The 17,376-nt window shown below is 38.7% G+C and overlaps 1 protein-coding gene across 1 annotated transcript; it reads left to right on the top strand.

Moving 5' to 3' along the window:
- The first annotated feature begins 600 nt into the window (after positions 1 to 600).
- Positions 601 to 16,854, top strand: fnbp4 (formin binding protein 4). Its single transcript, XM_062992485.1, has 17 exons — positions 601 to 738; positions 3,266 to 3,349; positions 4,038 to 4,168; positions 4,267 to 4,441; positions 6,637 to 6,784; positions 7,437 to 7,533; positions 7,622 to 7,951; positions 8,660 to 8,861; positions 9,581 to 9,675; positions 9,795 to 9,899; positions 10,940 to 11,073; positions 11,850 to 11,986; positions 13,155 to 13,378; positions 13,905 to 14,040; positions 14,167 to 14,366; positions 14,510 to 14,667; positions 15,098 to 16,854. Exons 1-17 carry the CDS (start codon positions 621 to 623, stop codon positions 15,189 to 15,191), a joined length of 2,568 nt encoding a protein of 855 aa, XP_062848555.1. The 5' UTR covers positions 601 to 620; the 3' UTR covers positions 15,192 to 16,854.
- Positions 16,855 to 17,376: the final 522 nt, after the last annotated feature.

The following is a 17,376-nucleotide window of genomic DNA, read 5'->3' as shown; positions in this document are numbered from 1 at the left end:
AAGTCTCGTACATACAACCTCTCATATGTACGAGAGGGAAAACTTTCATTGCTTGCAAGTTTGTTTTTATTTACATGCAAAGGGTTGTGTGTCCCAACAAATAATGCATTTTACAAACTTGGTAGACTACTTTAAAGACATGCAAGCAAAAATAATTTGTCCTTTATAATGTATAATTACTGATCTGTACATTTTAAGATATTAATTTGTAGGTCATGATGGTTTAACTGGTTTATTATTTGTGAAATGCTAAACATCATCTGCTTATCCTGTGTTTTGGGCGTTTTTTCATGCATTTTGACAGAAAATTACTGTCGCAATCTGGCAACCCTGCCCAGAGTAGCTCAGTGTTTTCAACAAACCACGAATTAACAGAAGAAAGTTCATTTGTAGTTCTAAACATATTTAGGGTGTTTTTACCTACTTTTTGTCTCTCCCACGACGTTATTCCTCTCTTCTACAGCGTCAATTACATGCAAATGGAGCATATGCAAATTAGGCGATGACGTCATTTATCGACTTTTAGGACAGCCAATAGCTACTTTCCTTACTGAGGAGTTGGCAACACTGGCTGCGAGACTCCATTCTCATCCAGCAGCGCTGTTCAGTCACACACAGTAATGGGAAAGAAAAGTCGCACGGGGACCGGGAGAAGAGCCATTTTACAGCTTTCTCCTTTAGAAATTCGCAGTGGAACAGCAGGTGGACGAGACGAGGTTTTAGATTCTGGATCCGACGGTAAGAGAGCATTTCTCGTTTTTCTTAAGAAATTGTGTTTGATGCCTGTTAGTGTTGATAGGCCTGTTATTTAAATTCGGCCGATTGTTAGCTAAGCTATTTAGCCTGAGCAAGATGTCCGTGTCTTGCCTAGGCCAAACGCACTCGGAATTAACGCTTTGGCTGCGTCCTAAATGGTACAGTGGGCTACTAAACAGTAACTCGAAGTAGTACAACATTAGTGTTGTTTTTGTGCTATGCGGGGCATGTGCAGTTTGGAATACAGCTGTTCTTAAATACGTTCTTTAGCCACCTCTTTGTAACGTTGAATAAGCTAGGAAGCTAACTAGCAACTAGCACAGCACCTTGGGTGTTGATGTACTAACCCAGTCACTGTAAAATGTGTAATGTCAAGCCACATGTTTACAAACCAATTATTATACACTAAATACAAAATGTAGTAATTGTTATTGCACAAAACAGCTCGTCAGTAGACTACGCATTGTCCTTATCAAGCGCATTCTATTAGTGCTACACCATCCAAGTCTGTATGAATTAGATGCGATTTTTAAGTCATGTAATCCATCAAATAAACGGACTTTTACAGTGTTTGAATGACTTTCTATGCATGACAATGGTTTCATTTTGGTTGGACGGTAGCGACATGTTTATTTCTCCACAAGTGAAATCTGGCAACCCCAGCCCAATGTTTACGCTATGTAGTGTTTTGACTTTAGGTTTTACGCATGAACAAGAATGTACCTCTAAATAAAGCTAAAGTTGATGGCAGATTATATACATACAGTATACACTGATCAACCATAACATTAAAACCACCTCCTTGTTTCTACACTCACTGTCCATTTTATCAGCTACACTTACCATATAGAAGCACTTTGTAGTTCTACAATTACTGACTGTAGTCCATCTGTTTCTCTACATATTTTTTTAGCCTGCTCACCCTGTTCTTCAATGGTCAGGACCCTCACAGGACCACCACAGAGCAGGTATTATTTAGGTGATGGATCATTCTCAGCACTGCAGTGACACTGACATATTGGTGGTGTGTTAGTGTGTGTTGTGCTGGTATGAGTGGATCAGACACAGCAGCGTTGCTGGAGTTTTTAAATACCGGGTCCACTCTATTAGACACTCCTGCCTAGTTGGTCCACCTTGTGGATGTAAAGTCAGAGACGATCGCTCATCTATTGCTGCTGTTTGAGTTGGTCATCTTCTAGACCCTCATCAGTGGTCACAGGACACGGCCCACGGGGCGCTGTTGGCTGGATATTTTTGGTTCGTGGACTATTCTCATTCCAGCAGGGACAGTGAGGTGTTTAAAAACACCATCAGTGCTGCTGTGTCTGATCCTCTCATACCAGCACAACACACACTAACACACCACCACCATGTCAGTGTCACTGCAGTGTTGAGAATGCTCCACCTCCCAAATAATACCTACTCTGTAGTGGTCCTGGGAGAGTCCTGACCATTGAAGAACAGCAAGAAAGGGGGCCAACAAAACATGCAGAGAAACAGATGGACTACAGTCAGTAATTGTAGAACTACAAAGTGCTCCTATACGGTAAGTGGAACTGATGAAATGGACAGTGTGTGTAGAAACAAGGAGGTGGTTTTAATGTTATGGCTGATTGGTGTACATACAGTATATAATAGATAGGCTACCAACTACAACAGTGCCAACTATTACAAATCACCCATTTGCACTCTTATGTAGCAAACATGGTTTACGAGTGGACAGTTGAGTTCTGCGATTTTAGCTCGAATGCTACAAAAACATTCCTCAGAACAATACATTACACTTGCTGACAAACTGCTGAGGGTGTATTTTTTTAAAAGATAGTTACTGAAATGTATTAGAAATATTTACAAAAGCTTGGTTTTTCTTTAGCTGTGTTCAATCATCCTTTCCTGATATTGTCTATATTGTAATGATATGGTGCAGTTTGTAAGAAGGACATGCTTAAATATTTACTATATCTTATACTGTTTCAACAGGTAGCAAGCTTGCTTGATTGAACTTTTTTTTTTACTTTTTAAGTGTTTGTATACTTAATTGTTTTTACATTTTGCAGCTGACTAAATCTGTTTATCCTGTTCCTCATGTAATTGCTTGGACAGTCTAAAATGAAACAAAAACTCCATTGTCTGTTTTATCTAGACACTAAGGACTTCTGGAATTTAATCACACACTAATTTGTAAGAAGAAACGGAACTTATCATCTCTTTAAATGTGTTTTGGGCAGCTAGCAAAAATGGGGCGTGATGTTACATTCCCGAGCCTTATAAACATGACCATGAGGCTATACATTTTAACGCAAGCTATTGAGATGTGAAAACAGTAAAAATCTTAAGTGTTTTTAAGTGATGTTTTTTAAACATGCAATACAAAGTAAAGTTATATGTTAGACCTTAATTATAAAGTCATCACGCAACATGAATAATTAATATTTGAATGTATCACACATAAGTACTTAGTTGTTTTTACAGAATTCAATTGTATGAAATCAGTTGTATTTTTTTTCAGGGGAGCCAGATGATAATGCTAATGGGCAAGGAGTCTACAGAAAGGTAAACATGGAAATGAAGACCCCAGCAGTAAAGGCAACACGTGAGTAAAAACACTTCTAAAAACCAATTATAGGTAACCCTACAAGTGACCATTTCCTTACTTAGTGTGTGGTGTACATTTAATCAAAGTTGTGTATTGTGCATTAATTGTAGGTCATAAGTGGGGCCCTAATAAATTCATGAGAAAAATTGCCTTACATTTACAGACCTCGTTTTTCAAAAATCACAGGTTTTTAAAGAAAAGTGCCACATTTCACGGCACTCATGAAATTCCACTCATAAATTGAATGATCGAATAAATGGAAGCTACATTACACAGCACAGACTACCTTAAAGTTGATTGTAAACTTAGAACATCCAGTGACAGTGTGAGGCTCTGCCTCAAAGAAAATTCTCTTCCGTGTTTTGACACACCCTTCTCTACGTCCACACAACTGGTTGGGAGTTGTCTAAACTCAGTTACCTGAGTCACTTCTTTACACTTCAACATCTTGAACATTGTGACTAACCGTGAATTGTGACTAAGAATTGCTAAGACTGCCTCATAGTCCAAATGAACCAGTAAACATGAAGCACTTGAAGGCTACGTGAATAAAAATGTTAAATCGCTAAACACAAACGTTACATTTTGAATTTCACAACAAATTGCATAATACAAGGGAAACGACTCATTTTATTGTCCGTGACCTGATTTTCACGACCGTAAATGAGGTACATTTGTTTTGCAGAGGGCTTATCATTGCTTGGTGCTTATGAGGACAGCGAGGAAGATGATGCGTCTGAAGCTGTGGGTTCCACCACCAAGGCAAAGCTCAACCGATCAGCAGACATTGACAGCACACTTGCAAGTTTTATGGCTGTAAGTATTCTTTGTTTGCATGTCAGTCATTAAATTAAGATTTTGATTATGGCTTAAAATGCACAGAACATCAGAAGAAAACTTGATTTCTGCTACAGGAAATAGATGCTATTACCACTCAGCCAGGCCAAGCCGATGACTCTGCTAAGGAAGACAACAGTGCTTCTGAACCTACCCCTCTACATCCTGAACCTAAGACAGAGCAGCAGACTACTGCTCAGAATGGCTCTGCTCGTGAATTTCAGTATGATACGCAATACTCCCTTGCAGGAGGTGGGTTTTTTTAAATGCACATACTTTAAACAACTGACAAATAAGTAATTGTACAGATAATGCTTTAAAAAAAGTCTGTTTGAATTGAGAGTGGAGCTACAGATCTCTTGCTGATTTGTAAACAAGTGACAAGTGTTACATTAAATGATGCAGCATATTTGCAGATGTACATTCTCTTGGAGAAGCATGCTACAGTTGCGACTCAAACAGAAAAAACCTTTACACATTTTAATCATTCATATCTTACAGGATGGTGCTAATATGCATTAAAATCACAACTTATTCAGCTAAAAGTTACAAATATTCGAACCATTAACAATGTTTTAGTTCGTAAATTACATTTGGTATGTTATTTTTCTACAAAAATCATGTTAATATTTTGCATAATATCCCAATATAAACATAGAGCTCTTCTTATCTTATAATAATTACACTAATGTGGTAAGTGAAAGCTGTAACAAACCTGCTGCACCTATTTTTTGTATAGTATGTTTGATTCCTTCTTCTACATGTACAGTTCACTAGCTAATAGTCTAAGTCATGCTTGTTGCTGTAAGATTATTTAACTAAAAGGGTTTACTTTTTATTGTTGTCGGTTAATGCATGTTTTTTTAATTAGTTGTCAATAAGATATACAGTGGGGGAAATAAGTATTTGATCCCCTGCTGATTTTGTAAGTTTACCCCCTTACAAAGACTTGAACAGTCTATAATTTTTATGGAAGGTTTATTTTAACAGAGAGAGACAGAATATCAACAAAAAATCCAGAAAAAAAACATTAAATAAAAGTTATAAATTAATTTGTATTTAATTAAGGGAAATAAGTATTTGATCCCCTACCAACCAGCAAGAATTCTGACCCCCACAGAACGGTTATGTGCCCATGAGGCACACAAATTAGTCCTGTCCCTGTATAAAAGACTCCTGTCACAGAATCAGTTTCTTCCGTTCAAATCTCTCGACCACCATGGGCAAGACCAAAGAGCTATCAAAGGACGTCAGGGACAAGATTGTAGACCTGCACAAGGCTGGAATGGGCTACAAGACCATCAGCAAGAAGCTTGGTGAGATAGAGACCACTGTTGGTGCGATCATTCGAAAATGGAAGAAATACAAGATCACAGTCAATCACCCTCACTCTGGAGCTCCATGCAAGATCTCACCTGGTGGGGTAAGAATGATTCTGAGAAAGGTGAGGTCAGTCCAGAATTACATGGGAGGAGCTTGTCAATGATCTCAAGGGAGCTGGGAGCAGAGAAATGCTGGATATGACCCCAAGAACACCCATCCCCACCGGGCATTTCTCTGCCTCCAAACACGGCGAGTGGAGTTGATTCCAAAGAGCTCAATTTTGGTCTCATCTGACCATATCACATTCTCCCAAGCTTTCTCTGAATCATTCAGGTGTTCATTGGCAAACTTCAGACGGGCCTGTACATGAGCCTTCTTGAGCAAAGGGACTTTGCGGGCGCTGCAGGATCTCAATCCATTACGGCGAAGTGTGTTACTAATGGTTATCTTGGTGACTGTGCTCCCAGCTCCCTTGAGATCATTGACAAGCTCCTCCCGTGTAATTCTGGGCTGACCTCACCTTTCTCAGAATCATTCTTACCCCACCAGGTGAGATCTTGCATGGAGCTCCAGAGTGAGGGTGATTGACTGTGATCTTGTATTTCTTCCATTTTCGAATAATCGCACCAACAGTGGTCTCTTTCTCACCAAGCTTCTTGCTGATGGTCTTGTAGCCCATTCCAGCCTTGTGCAGGTCTACAATCTTGTCCCTGACGTCCTTTGATAGCTCTTTGGTCTTGCCCATGGTGGTCGAGAGATTTGAACGGAAGAAACTGATTCTGTGACAGGAGTCTTTTATACAGGGACAGGACTAATTTGTGTGCCTCATGGGCACATAACCGGTCTGTGGGGGTCAGAATTCTTGCTGGTTGGTAGGGGATCAAATACTTATTTCCCTTAATTAAATACAAATTAATTTATAACTTTTATTTAATGTTTTTTTTCTGGATTTTTTGTTGATATTCTGTCTCTCTCTGTTAAAATAAACCTTCCATAAAAATTATAGACTGTTCAAGTCTTTGTAAGGGGGTAAACTTACAAAATCAGCAGGGGATCAAATACTTATTTTCCTCACTGTATTTGTCAAGATATATGGTTATGTGTTATTTTTTCTTGGGCTTCAGCTGGAGTTGAAATGGGCGATTGGCAAGAGGTGTGGGATGAGAACACAGGTTGCTACTACTACTGGAACACCCAGACTAATGAAGTTGCCTGGGAGCTCCCACAGTATCTAGCCAACCAGATGCAGAGCCTTCAGCAGTACACAGAAAGGTACATTTTATCCTGGGGTTCAAATATGAAATAAAGAAACTTCTTGTCTGAATGTATTTCATGTGATCTTTAAAAAAGTGTTGCCCCCACTGAAATAAGTAATATGCATTACATCTGGGATTTATACAACTGCAATTTTAGTTTTATTGAAATTGCTGTGTGTTTAGTGTGATGAATACTATGTTCTTTACTACATTCATACATTTCGCACACTCTGTATGGTTTGTTTAATTCAAATTATCCTCCAGGCCACCCAAGGAGGATGGGTCCCTCTTGAGTCTGGTTCCTCTCAAGGTTTTCCTTCCCCAATTTCCTTGCCACTGTTGCTGTTGTCAGGAGTTATTAATTAGTTGGGCCTGGATGCTGTAAAGTTGCTTTGAGACAATGTCTGTTGTTAAAAGCATATTTATGTATTATTTTGCAAGGGTCAGGCCTCCAGACTCTTAAGTTTAACGTTTTTAAAAATCTTGGTGCTGCTATTGTTAACAAGTGTCTACACAAACTTAAGATGAATCAGTTTGAGATTGTATTTTTTACACATTAAAAGCTTTTAATTAATAAATATACATTTTCTGTACTCATTGATTGATCAAAAAGCTTCTTTTTTTACAAGAGGGTTTATATATGTTTATGATCTGAACATCTTCGACAGCTCTTCAGTCAATGGCAACAAGGTGCTTCATCAAACTGTTTCTGAGAAGTCTTCTGTTATGCCGACCACCACGTTGAAGAAGGAACCAAAAAAGAAGGCATGTTTATAAAACTGTCACCTTGTACTGTTTTTGAGTGAATAACAAATAAGTAATGGTTCCTTTTCAATTATGTGCATTTCTACAGGAAGTGATGGAAAGTGTAGTGGCTTTAACAAGTGATGAGGAGGAGCGAAAGGGAGTGGCTGCCTCTCTCCTGGCACCCCTTATACCAGCAGAAGTAAAAGAGGCAGAAGAGAAATGGAGGAAAAAGATTCTGGCCACGGAGGAGGAGAAAACGGCCAGCGTTCAGGAGGTAGATGGAGAGGCAGCTGAAGGCTCTCCTGATGTTTGTGATGGAGAAAGCCTCTCTCAGTCCAACCAGCAAAGCAGAAACCAGTCGAGAGAAAACACAGATGGAGAAGAGGAGGCTGAGGAGGATACCATGGAACTGGAGCTTGCACTGGAAAGGAAAAAAGTGAGATTAATCTATTTGATTTACTATGCTGCCCACAATGAAAGGAACACTTTTAAAATGATCTATTTTTGAATAATCTATCCAATAATATTACATTCAGAAGGTTAAGATGTTTTTTAATGGGAAAGATTGTGGTTGTGTATATGGCTTCTGGGAGGGTGCTATAATGTGACTAGTTGGAAAAATGTAAACAAGTCCGCCCATCACCAATTGCACCATAAACATTCTGCACAAATGTTTGTCCATTTCTTTTTCCAAATATGTTTCAGTTTATCAATATTTGACTAAATTGTAGTGAAAGTAATTCTTCCTCATGCCTCGTTGACAATTAATTTTCCTTTCTCTGGTATCTTAATTTAACAGATAATATAATAATATAATATGCATAATATAATGATGTAGGTTTATTTCTGTGTGTAAGATCTGCATCTCTGACCTTAGTTTAAATACACTTTTAGCTGTTTATACATTTTTAACTGACAGCATTAATCAAACAAGTCATTTGTTGGCTATTGTTTTATTATTAGAAGCTCTGTCGAGAGCTGTGCTTAATTAGAATGTGTTTTTGTTTAATTTCATAGACATTCTAAATAAAATTTAATTTAATACTAATTCTTTTTGTCTGTTTAATATTACATTTGATGGCTTAGCTGTGATCATTCTACATAGTGTAATTATCTTTCCTTTTTTGGTTCCTCTGAACCTTAGGCTGAGCTTCGTGCCTTGGAAGATGGTGATGCCAGTGCCGGTGGTTCAAGCCCTTGTTCTGAGGCCAGTCAAGAAGGATCTCAAGGCCTTTTGTTGAAGAAGACTAGGTGGAAAACAGCTTTTCTTCGTGCACAAAGTCCTGACTCAAACAGCAGAGGGTCTGACAAGGTGGAATGGGACACATCTGAACAGCCAAAATCAGGTAATAACAACCATTAGATGTGCATTAGATGGCATAAAACCAGTAGCCACACTGGCCCTTAGCAGATAAAATTGGATGATGATTCTAGACCACATTGTATGTGCTAGATATACCATTTTACCAATTTTTTTTCAAAAAAGTAACTGGCCGATCATTACTAGTTCACTTTTAACCACCTACTTTATAGCTGCAAATTAAAATCTTAATTGAAACAAAGCTGTGGAATGTTGCAGTAATGTTAGAGCAAAAACATAAAAGCACGGTTGTAATTGGGTAAATATATCTATATGTTTATCTGGAATAGTCCTTTACAACAACATTTACTAATTTATACCCACCAGATTTCTCCCTCCAGAGGTGTGAGATCTCTCTACCTATGCTGCCAAATTGAATATCAACCATTAGCTGTTAAGAAAAGTAACCTATTAATCATAATAATTCATTAAACTATAGATCTCTGCCGGTTATCATTCCCTGATACGTGGTGTATAACTGATTTTTGGAAGTACACTTTTTTGACATTTATTGTACCGTAATGGGGTTTGGGATACCACCTGTTTTATTTACCAAGATTTAGGAGTCACTGGATGGGCTCACATGCATTCGAAACTTCAGGGTTTAATTTTTTACCCTTAAAGACTGTCTCCTGCAACCTTTTAGCTAGACATGTAGATTGCGATGAACTAACAAGTCCTTGATGCAATGCTGTTTTGTTTTAGTACATTCCAAAGCAGCTGAAAAACAAGGGGATAAAGAAGAGCTGGAGGATAAAACCGTATCGAAAGCTCAAGATGAGGAAACGGCAGACCTCAAGGTAAATGAGAAACATTTTTTATCAAAGTACACTGTGACTGGGTATCAACTAGAGAAGCACAGCAAACCTAGACTTAGGCAGTGTTGCAGTTTGTTTTTTGCTCAATTAATTTTATTTAGTTTCAGATTGGAGAGCTTGCCAACACCTTAACCAGCAAAATGGAGTTCTTGGGAATTGACAAAAAGGCTATGTCTAACTTTCATCTGCTTTTGTTACAAACGGAGGTAAGTTTAAGCCTAAAAGTAATTCTTCCCTAGTTGTCCATAGTTAATTGGCTTTAGTATATTGTACATGACCTATAGGTAACTTTAGGTCGAGTCAGGTGGATTTTTTTTATTGTTGTTTTAACCATAGACAGTGTGTACCGTACATAGTGGTACGTACGAAACAGTGTTACTCCAGGACCTACAGGTGCTGCATTCAACAACACTGCAAGAGACATTACAGAACTAGCTAATTACATACATATATTTCAAAGGTTTGCATTAAAACAGCACACATTTGTGAGGGGGCACAAAAAAAAGCATTTATGTACTTGTCAAAAAATATTTAAAAATCATCACCACAATGGCTATCTCTTATTCATGAAAGTATTTAGACCCTTTGCTGCTGCACTTTAAATTGTGGTTAGGTGCATCATGTTTGCTTTAATTATCCCTGAGATGTGTCTACAACTCAGATAAACTTCACAATGGATATTGCATTGTCAGGACAAAACCCAAGCAAAGTCCAAGGAACTGTCTATAAATCATCAATCGAATTCTGGCAAGGCATAGATCAGGGCAAGAACATACAACATTATCAAAGATCAATCTAATATCCAAATATATTATTTGAGTGTTCCCAGGACCACTGTCTTAATAATTGTGAAATGGAAGAAGCTTTCCACAATATTGAATCTTTTCTAGATTTGGTTGTTGGGCCAAATTGCACATCTGGGCAATTAGGGCCATGGCCAGGTAGGAAAGATAACCCAATGGTCACTTTTATAGAGCTCCAAAAGTCCTGTGCAGAGATAGGAGAACCTGCTAGATGAACAACCATCTCTGCAGCACTTCATGAATCTGGTCTTTATTGCAGAAATAAAATGTGAACTATCCATTAAAATATTTGCTAAATGGTACATAAAAACTGGCTTATACATTTTAAACTTAATATTTTTCACCCATTCTAAGATGAATTATTTTTCTCTCAAGATGTGTTCATGTTGGTCCTGGGAGAGAAAGAACATGCTAATATTTATCTATCTTTACCTTTCTTTCAGACACGGATAGCAGATTGGCGTGAAGGGGCTCTGAATGGAAATTATCTCCGCCGCAGATTGCAGGAAGCTGCTGAGCACATAAAACATTACGAACTTAACGCCACTCCCAAGGGCTGGTCCTGCCACTGGGACAGGTACGCGCTCCTTACCTTTTACATCTTTATCACTCCACCCCCCTCCTTAAAAACATTTAAACTCCCACCCCACTTCGGTGACGACATTGCGTCTGCTACATGGCAAATGCCTGACTGGTTTGTGTAGTATTTGGGAATGTTGCCAAGCGAGGAAAAAGACAGCAAAAGTGTCCCAAAGGAATGAGCCCAGTAACCCCTAAATCAGACAGAAGGGTTCGCTAGCTCTTAGGAAGGTGCTTGCACATGCAAGAGCTTTGCACTTTACAGGACTGGTCCTAAATGATGGGAGAATGAGTGACACAGAGTGACTACATGGAAGCAGCATGTCACACCAGCATCTGATAAAGCGAAGACGGTGCCTTGCTCTGGAGCCTGAAGGTCAGACCAATCTATTTTGTTTACTGTTTTGCCTTCCATGCAACATTTAATGATTATATAACTACTGTTTTCTTTACCCTGCTGAAGATGCCTTCTTAAAGTCATCTTGGGTGGGTTTCTGTCTGTGTGAGTATTGTCATGACTAGTGTTGCACAATAAACCTGTTTAGAATTTGCTATAATTTTTCAGTTGGCTTTTGAAAAGAAGGTGGATTTCTTACCACTATCACCATTTGAATCTGGCTCTTCTCATGGGCTTCATGTGATGCCCAGCTCAACATTTCTGGCTAGAAAACTAGAGACCCCCTGCTCCCAATAAGTCCTCTTGGGTCTCACTTTTGTGCTTAGTCTAGAGGCCGGAGAGTAAGACTGTGCTGTGTTTTTGTTTTTCCAATTTAGAGATCACAGGCGGTACTTTTATGTGAATGACCAGACCAATGCCTCCCAGTGGGAATTTCCTGCAGTGGAGGAAGAGAATGAAGGTGCCAAACCTCCTAGGGAACAACTGCCTTCGGAGACTTTCACCAGTACTGTAGGTAGGTATCTGTTGCTAGTGCTGAAATGTCAAATACAGTTGTGAGATGTTTTTTTTAACCATTGGGCAGGCATTTGTTAGTCTGTAGTAATGAATTCATTGTGGCACTAAAACATTTTGTTTCCCCGTATAGATATTTATTCAAATGGGAAAATGTTACCCCGGAAGCTAACACAATCAAGAATGCATTCTACATCACATCATTAAAATGAGTAGAGAATGATGTTTACCCATTTCTCTGGTTTTTATAATATCCCACTGGTTTGAACATACTTGGCTGTTTGAAACTAGTGACAAAATTAATTCGCACCATTTTGCTTAAACTTGCGAGCCATCAGTCTGACTGGACTTCCATACATTTACAATACATAGCTTAGTGGTGATACGGCTCAGTGTGGGAACCCATCGCCGGCAGAAAATAAAATGCAGTTGCAGATTGAACACATGCTGGCGTGTGCGAGTGATGATCCGGATCTCCTTGCTCAGTTTGGGAGTTGTGCAAGCAGCTGCAGATTTGTAATTAGGGAATTGGAAATGACTAGATTCAGAAAAAAAGTTTAGAAGAAAACAATGTCATGTATATCGGACATCAATGAAATTTGAATGTTTAAAGAAAGTTATTAAGTGTTTAGCAGCCATCTGCAATGCAAACTGTGGGGAAACGTAGCAGCACACTTAAACACTTGGGTACCAAAATTCAGAACAAAATCCTCAAAGTATTACTAATGACAGTAATTAATTGTAGTTACTGGGGTAAATCTGCAGCAACAGGAAAGCTACACTTTCCAAAAGCTACACTAGGAGTGCTTTACTTACCTCTAGCTGGTATTTTTATTTTATACTGTGCTTGCTTTTTAGGTTCTTCATAATAGCTAAAATGTAGTGCAAACCACATTAATGAGACTCATTAATGCTCTTAGACTAATTTTTTCCTCACCCGTACTTTAGGCATTAATGAGCCTTCAAACAAATTAGGGGGTGGTTTAAATGTTCTGTAAGGCATCCTGGTAGATGACTTGTAAAACAGATACCATGATGTTATCGGCGCTGGTTTGATGAAGCTTTTCTAATCCAAAATGACTTTTTAATGCCAAAGTTTAAAAATCTTCTCAATTCCCCTCACAGTGTATTCCACTAAATTAATTGTTCATCTCTTTTTAATGCAACAGGTACCTCCAGCGGAGAGGCACAGTCTTGCTGGTCTCAACCTCCACTTCCTCCAGAAGCTCCTCCTCCTCCACCACCTGTAGAGGAACCACCTCCACCGCCACCCCCTCCTGAATCCCCTCCACCTCCACCTCCCCCACCTCTCAGTGATGATGGAGAAATCGAGGAAGTGGAGATGGAAGATGAGAATGCTGAGCCCCCTGCTCCTGGAACAGAAGAATTTAGGGTATGTTTTAAAAATATAGTGTAGCGATTCAGTATAGTTCATGTTTTAGTATATAAAGACTACTCATCATATAAAACCATCTTATTAGAGGTTTGCCGTTGGAAAATATAATACGTGTAGTAGCAGTGGTGAATTGTGGTAGTCCACTATTGCTTGCATCCATAGTTCGAATCCCCCAGTGGTGCTATTGGCCGGTCGGGCATCTACATACAGACACACATGATTAGTTATGTCTGAGGTGAGTGGATAGCAGAGCGATGGTGTCCTGTCTGGGGTGTGTTATTGCATTGTGCTCAGTGATTCCAGGGAAGCTGGACCCACCATGACAAGGATAAAGCGGTGGTTAAAATATGAAAACGAAAAAGAAATTATCCTCATATAATTTTGTAATGCAAAAAAAGAACATAACAATGGACAACTACATACCTGCTCATGACCCATCAGTTAATAAAACATACTGAGGAATGTTTTTTTTCTTTGTGAGAAAATTTGTTTACTTTGAGTTTTACATATTTGACGTTCATAGGCCAGTGAAGCTACAGCTGCTCAGGCAGCCATGGGTAAAGCACCGAAGAGGAAAGCACCAGGCTCAGAACAGCTGACCAAGGCCATCACTATTGGTAGCAGTCCCATAATCTACACCCAGCCTACTGTTGTTGCAGGTAACTGAATCCAGTTCTATTCATTCTCTATTTAGGAATAACTTTTTTGAAAAACCATATTATAATACAAATAATATTAATTTACCAACTTTGTTAGACATAAACATGATTTTTTCCCCCCCAAAGTTCCTGCAGTTCCAGTGATGACCACAAATGCTTACTGGGGAATATCTGCAGTAGCTGTACCTCCTGTGCCATCAGAGCCCATTGTTCCACTAATGCCAGCACCACCTTCCCAACCTCTACCTCCAGCACCTCAACCACCAAGTGACCCAGCATCTGGGAAAATGCTTATAGACAAATCGAAGAAGTTAAAGAAAGAAAAGGTGGGTCATAAGTCACCCCCCTGCACTCTTTTCTTTCAGTCTACCAATATTTTTCATATGACTTTGTCCCCATTTTAGGCTGTTTGTGCCTCTGTTGAGGTATACTGCAAAATAAAACTCTATAAATAAATGTTCATTTTCAGGTAAAAAAGAGCAAGACTAAGATGCCCTCCTTGGTGAAAAAATGGCAGAGCATTCAGAGGGAACTAGATGAAGAAGAGAAGTCAAGTTCCAGTGATGAAGATCGAGAACAACTAAACAACAAGCGAATTGAAGAGTGGAAGCAGCAACAGTTTGCCTCGTAAGTGCCCTAAAAAACTATGAGACATTACTCTTACTGACCTGGTTAGTTCAGAATAACACATAATGTGAAGTCAAATATTTACATACAATTATATTGAACTGTTTGGATGGGTTGTCTAAAAACACAAAAAACAGCTCTGCCTTTAATTAGAAGCTGTTGGAACATGGGTAACAAGCTTTACACTATGAGATGAGAGGCTTAGGTGCAAGAATGAAGCTTTTGTTTTATTTTGCTTTTAAGATCAGCAACTTACGTCAGTCTAGCGCTGTTGTGTACATGTACCTGATGTGTGCAGATAAGTCGCAAAGTCATCAAAGTGACAAGGAATTAGTAAAGACATTGGCACAAAGTTAATCATAGAAAATTTCAGTCAGTATTTGGAGTGCTTGATATAATGTGGAATAATTGTATTTTTTAACATTTGCAGAGGAAAAGCAATAAAAAACGCTAACTTTGAGACCCTGCCTGACGACTGGAGGGAAAGGCTGTTAAAGAAGAGGAAGATGATGCAAAGTTCATAGCATCTGTCAAATTGACTGTTTTTCCTCATCCTGTTGTAGTAGGATGAAACAGATCAGTGTGAATATTTTTTTTATAAACATGTATATAACACCCTCTATTTAAATGGGGACGGTTTCTGTAAAAATGACACGTCTTTGATGGTTATTGACATTTGTATACATGGCATAAATGTACAAAGAATTTTATTTTATATTACTGGATACTTGCAGGCACACCACAACTGCTAACACAGATTTTCCTTAGTTATTGTGTGAATTGCCTTTTTAAAACAGGATGTTTTGTCATTCAGATTAATACAAATGCTCTGTGGTGATGTTAGGGATTTATTGTGCCATTTTGTTCTGTACCCAAAGGGATTTTTTCTAAAAATGCTGTACTTTTAGAAGCCTGTAAAATTTGGTGGTGAAGATAGACTGGATAAGCCATTGGAAGTGCTAAAATAAATGCAAAAATGCACAGCGTGGGGCAAACAACTGTGAAATGACTTCTTCTATTAATAAAGTTAAGTAATGAAATAGGGCACAGTCCTGGTTTTCACAGTTTGGCTGCTGATTGGGTACTGAATATAGATGCTCACTCCAGCTTCAAGCCTAGTAATTTATATTGCTGCAGGAGCCAGGCAAATCATTTAGTATAAATTATAAGCGACTAATCGTTTTCTCTTTTTAAAACTACATAAAAAAACCTTTACAAATGTGTCAGTTGCTGTCTCCACCCAAGGACATATGTCTGTTTAACTGCACTGTAATATTTACATCTCTCACTGGAGTGTTCTGTGTAGTTCTCCTCAACTGGAAATGAGATTGGAAAATGGGTTATGTTTTGTATGTTGTTACTGCTAAATAAATTTTTACTATGTGTTTATTTGTTTCGACCTTCCTAAAAATTCCGCAGCCCTGTAACAATCTACTGAAGTGTTTAGGGATTTCTAAAGCATCCAGAAAACCTAAGATGATAGATATTTCCACTAGTGTCTTTGGAAGAATTTCTCTCAAATGATTATAGATAAAGTGGTTGATTTACTTGGTAACACTATTACAATACTATTGAAAAACAGGATGCCAAAGAAATAAATGTTTTGAGTAAAGGTTGTTAAATGTCCCCTGCTGGAAATAATGCATGCTGGACCGAATTCCAATGTACCAGTTCATATAATTACCAGTTCATTATTACAATTTTAGTAATTTTCAATTTATTCTTGAAGCATGTAGACAGAAATTAAGTACAGACAAATCCAGAGCAGCAGGTTTGTGTGTTGAAATACTGTGTTGAAAAGGGGCAGAAAATAATTATTAGTTTAGAGGCAACCACTTCTCCATCAAAACAGTGCAGTAGTATCCACGATTTTCCTGAACTTTGACCTTTCCCGTGATTCGTAGCTGAAGCCGGTTTTTGACTTCCGGTTACAGTGTTTACGTTCTGAACGACAGAAGTAGTGGTCATTCGTAACTGGTTTTTTTTAACAAACATGGCCAAAAGCACTCGGTGGTTGAATAGTAAGTGTAGAGCGACTGTCTATTTATGCATTTTGTTAGACGAGTGCACTGTTGTACCCTTATTCCCTCCTCTCGGTGTGTTGTTGGAGCGCACTCTGCTCACTCGCATGTCCGTGTCTCTGCAAGCTGATACTCCGAACAATAAAGCAGTTTTTTTTTTTTTAAACTGAGTCCTTTCTTAATTCCTAGCACTTGACAGTAAGGACGTTGTAAGAAGCTGTGATGACCGTGTTCTGACAGTGTCCCACCCTTCCACGCTTACAGAGTGGGTAGATGACATGAGGTTAGCTATATTGATGTACGTAAGTGAACCATTTCGTCTTTTCCGAAGCTGTAGACGGTGAGGAGCTACAGAACTATAAAAGCACAGAGGCTTACATGCGTAGGAATTGCTGAAGGTAAACATCAGGCGTGGGAAATGCTGAGGGAAAGTGGAGTAGTGGAGACGGTGGGTTACTCGAGCATTGCAGGGTTAGGGAAGTTGTGGAAGGTAGGGATCAACCGAGGAACATTCTAACTGCTGTGAAACACTGGCAATAATAAACGATGTATAACGACTGATTTGTTGATTGTTTTTACTTCTACAACAGTGTATACTTATATTGGTTCATGAGTGGATGTAAAGCAGGAAAGGGGAGCTGAAGGGACAGAATAAAACGCGTTGCGTTGTTTAATTTACTAAAACAAT

The sequence above is a fragment of the Trichomycterus rosablanca genome, chromosome 1, assembly GCF_030014385.1.
Source record: "Trichomycterus rosablanca isolate fTriRos1 chromosome 1, fTriRos1.hap1, whole genome shotgun sequence".
Taxonomy (NCBI): domain Eukaryota; kingdom Metazoa; phylum Chordata; class Actinopteri; order Siluriformes; family Trichomycteridae; genus Trichomycterus; species Trichomycterus rosablanca.
This window is presented reverse-complemented; position numbering and strand designations above follow the sequence as displayed.

Coding starts and splice junctions, on each gene's coding strand:
- fnbp4 (XM_062992485.1), top strand. CDS start 621: ATGGGAAAGAAAAGTCGCACGGGGACCGGGAGAAGAGCCATTTTACAG. Junction 8,862..9,580: donor ATCTGAACAGCCAAAATCAG/GTAATAACAACC, acceptor GTTTTGTTTTAG/TACATTCCAAAGCAGCTGAA. Junction 14,668..15,097: donor AAGCAGCAACAGTTTGCCTC/GTAAGTGCCCTA, acceptor TAACATTTGCAG/AGGAAAAGCAATAAAAAACG.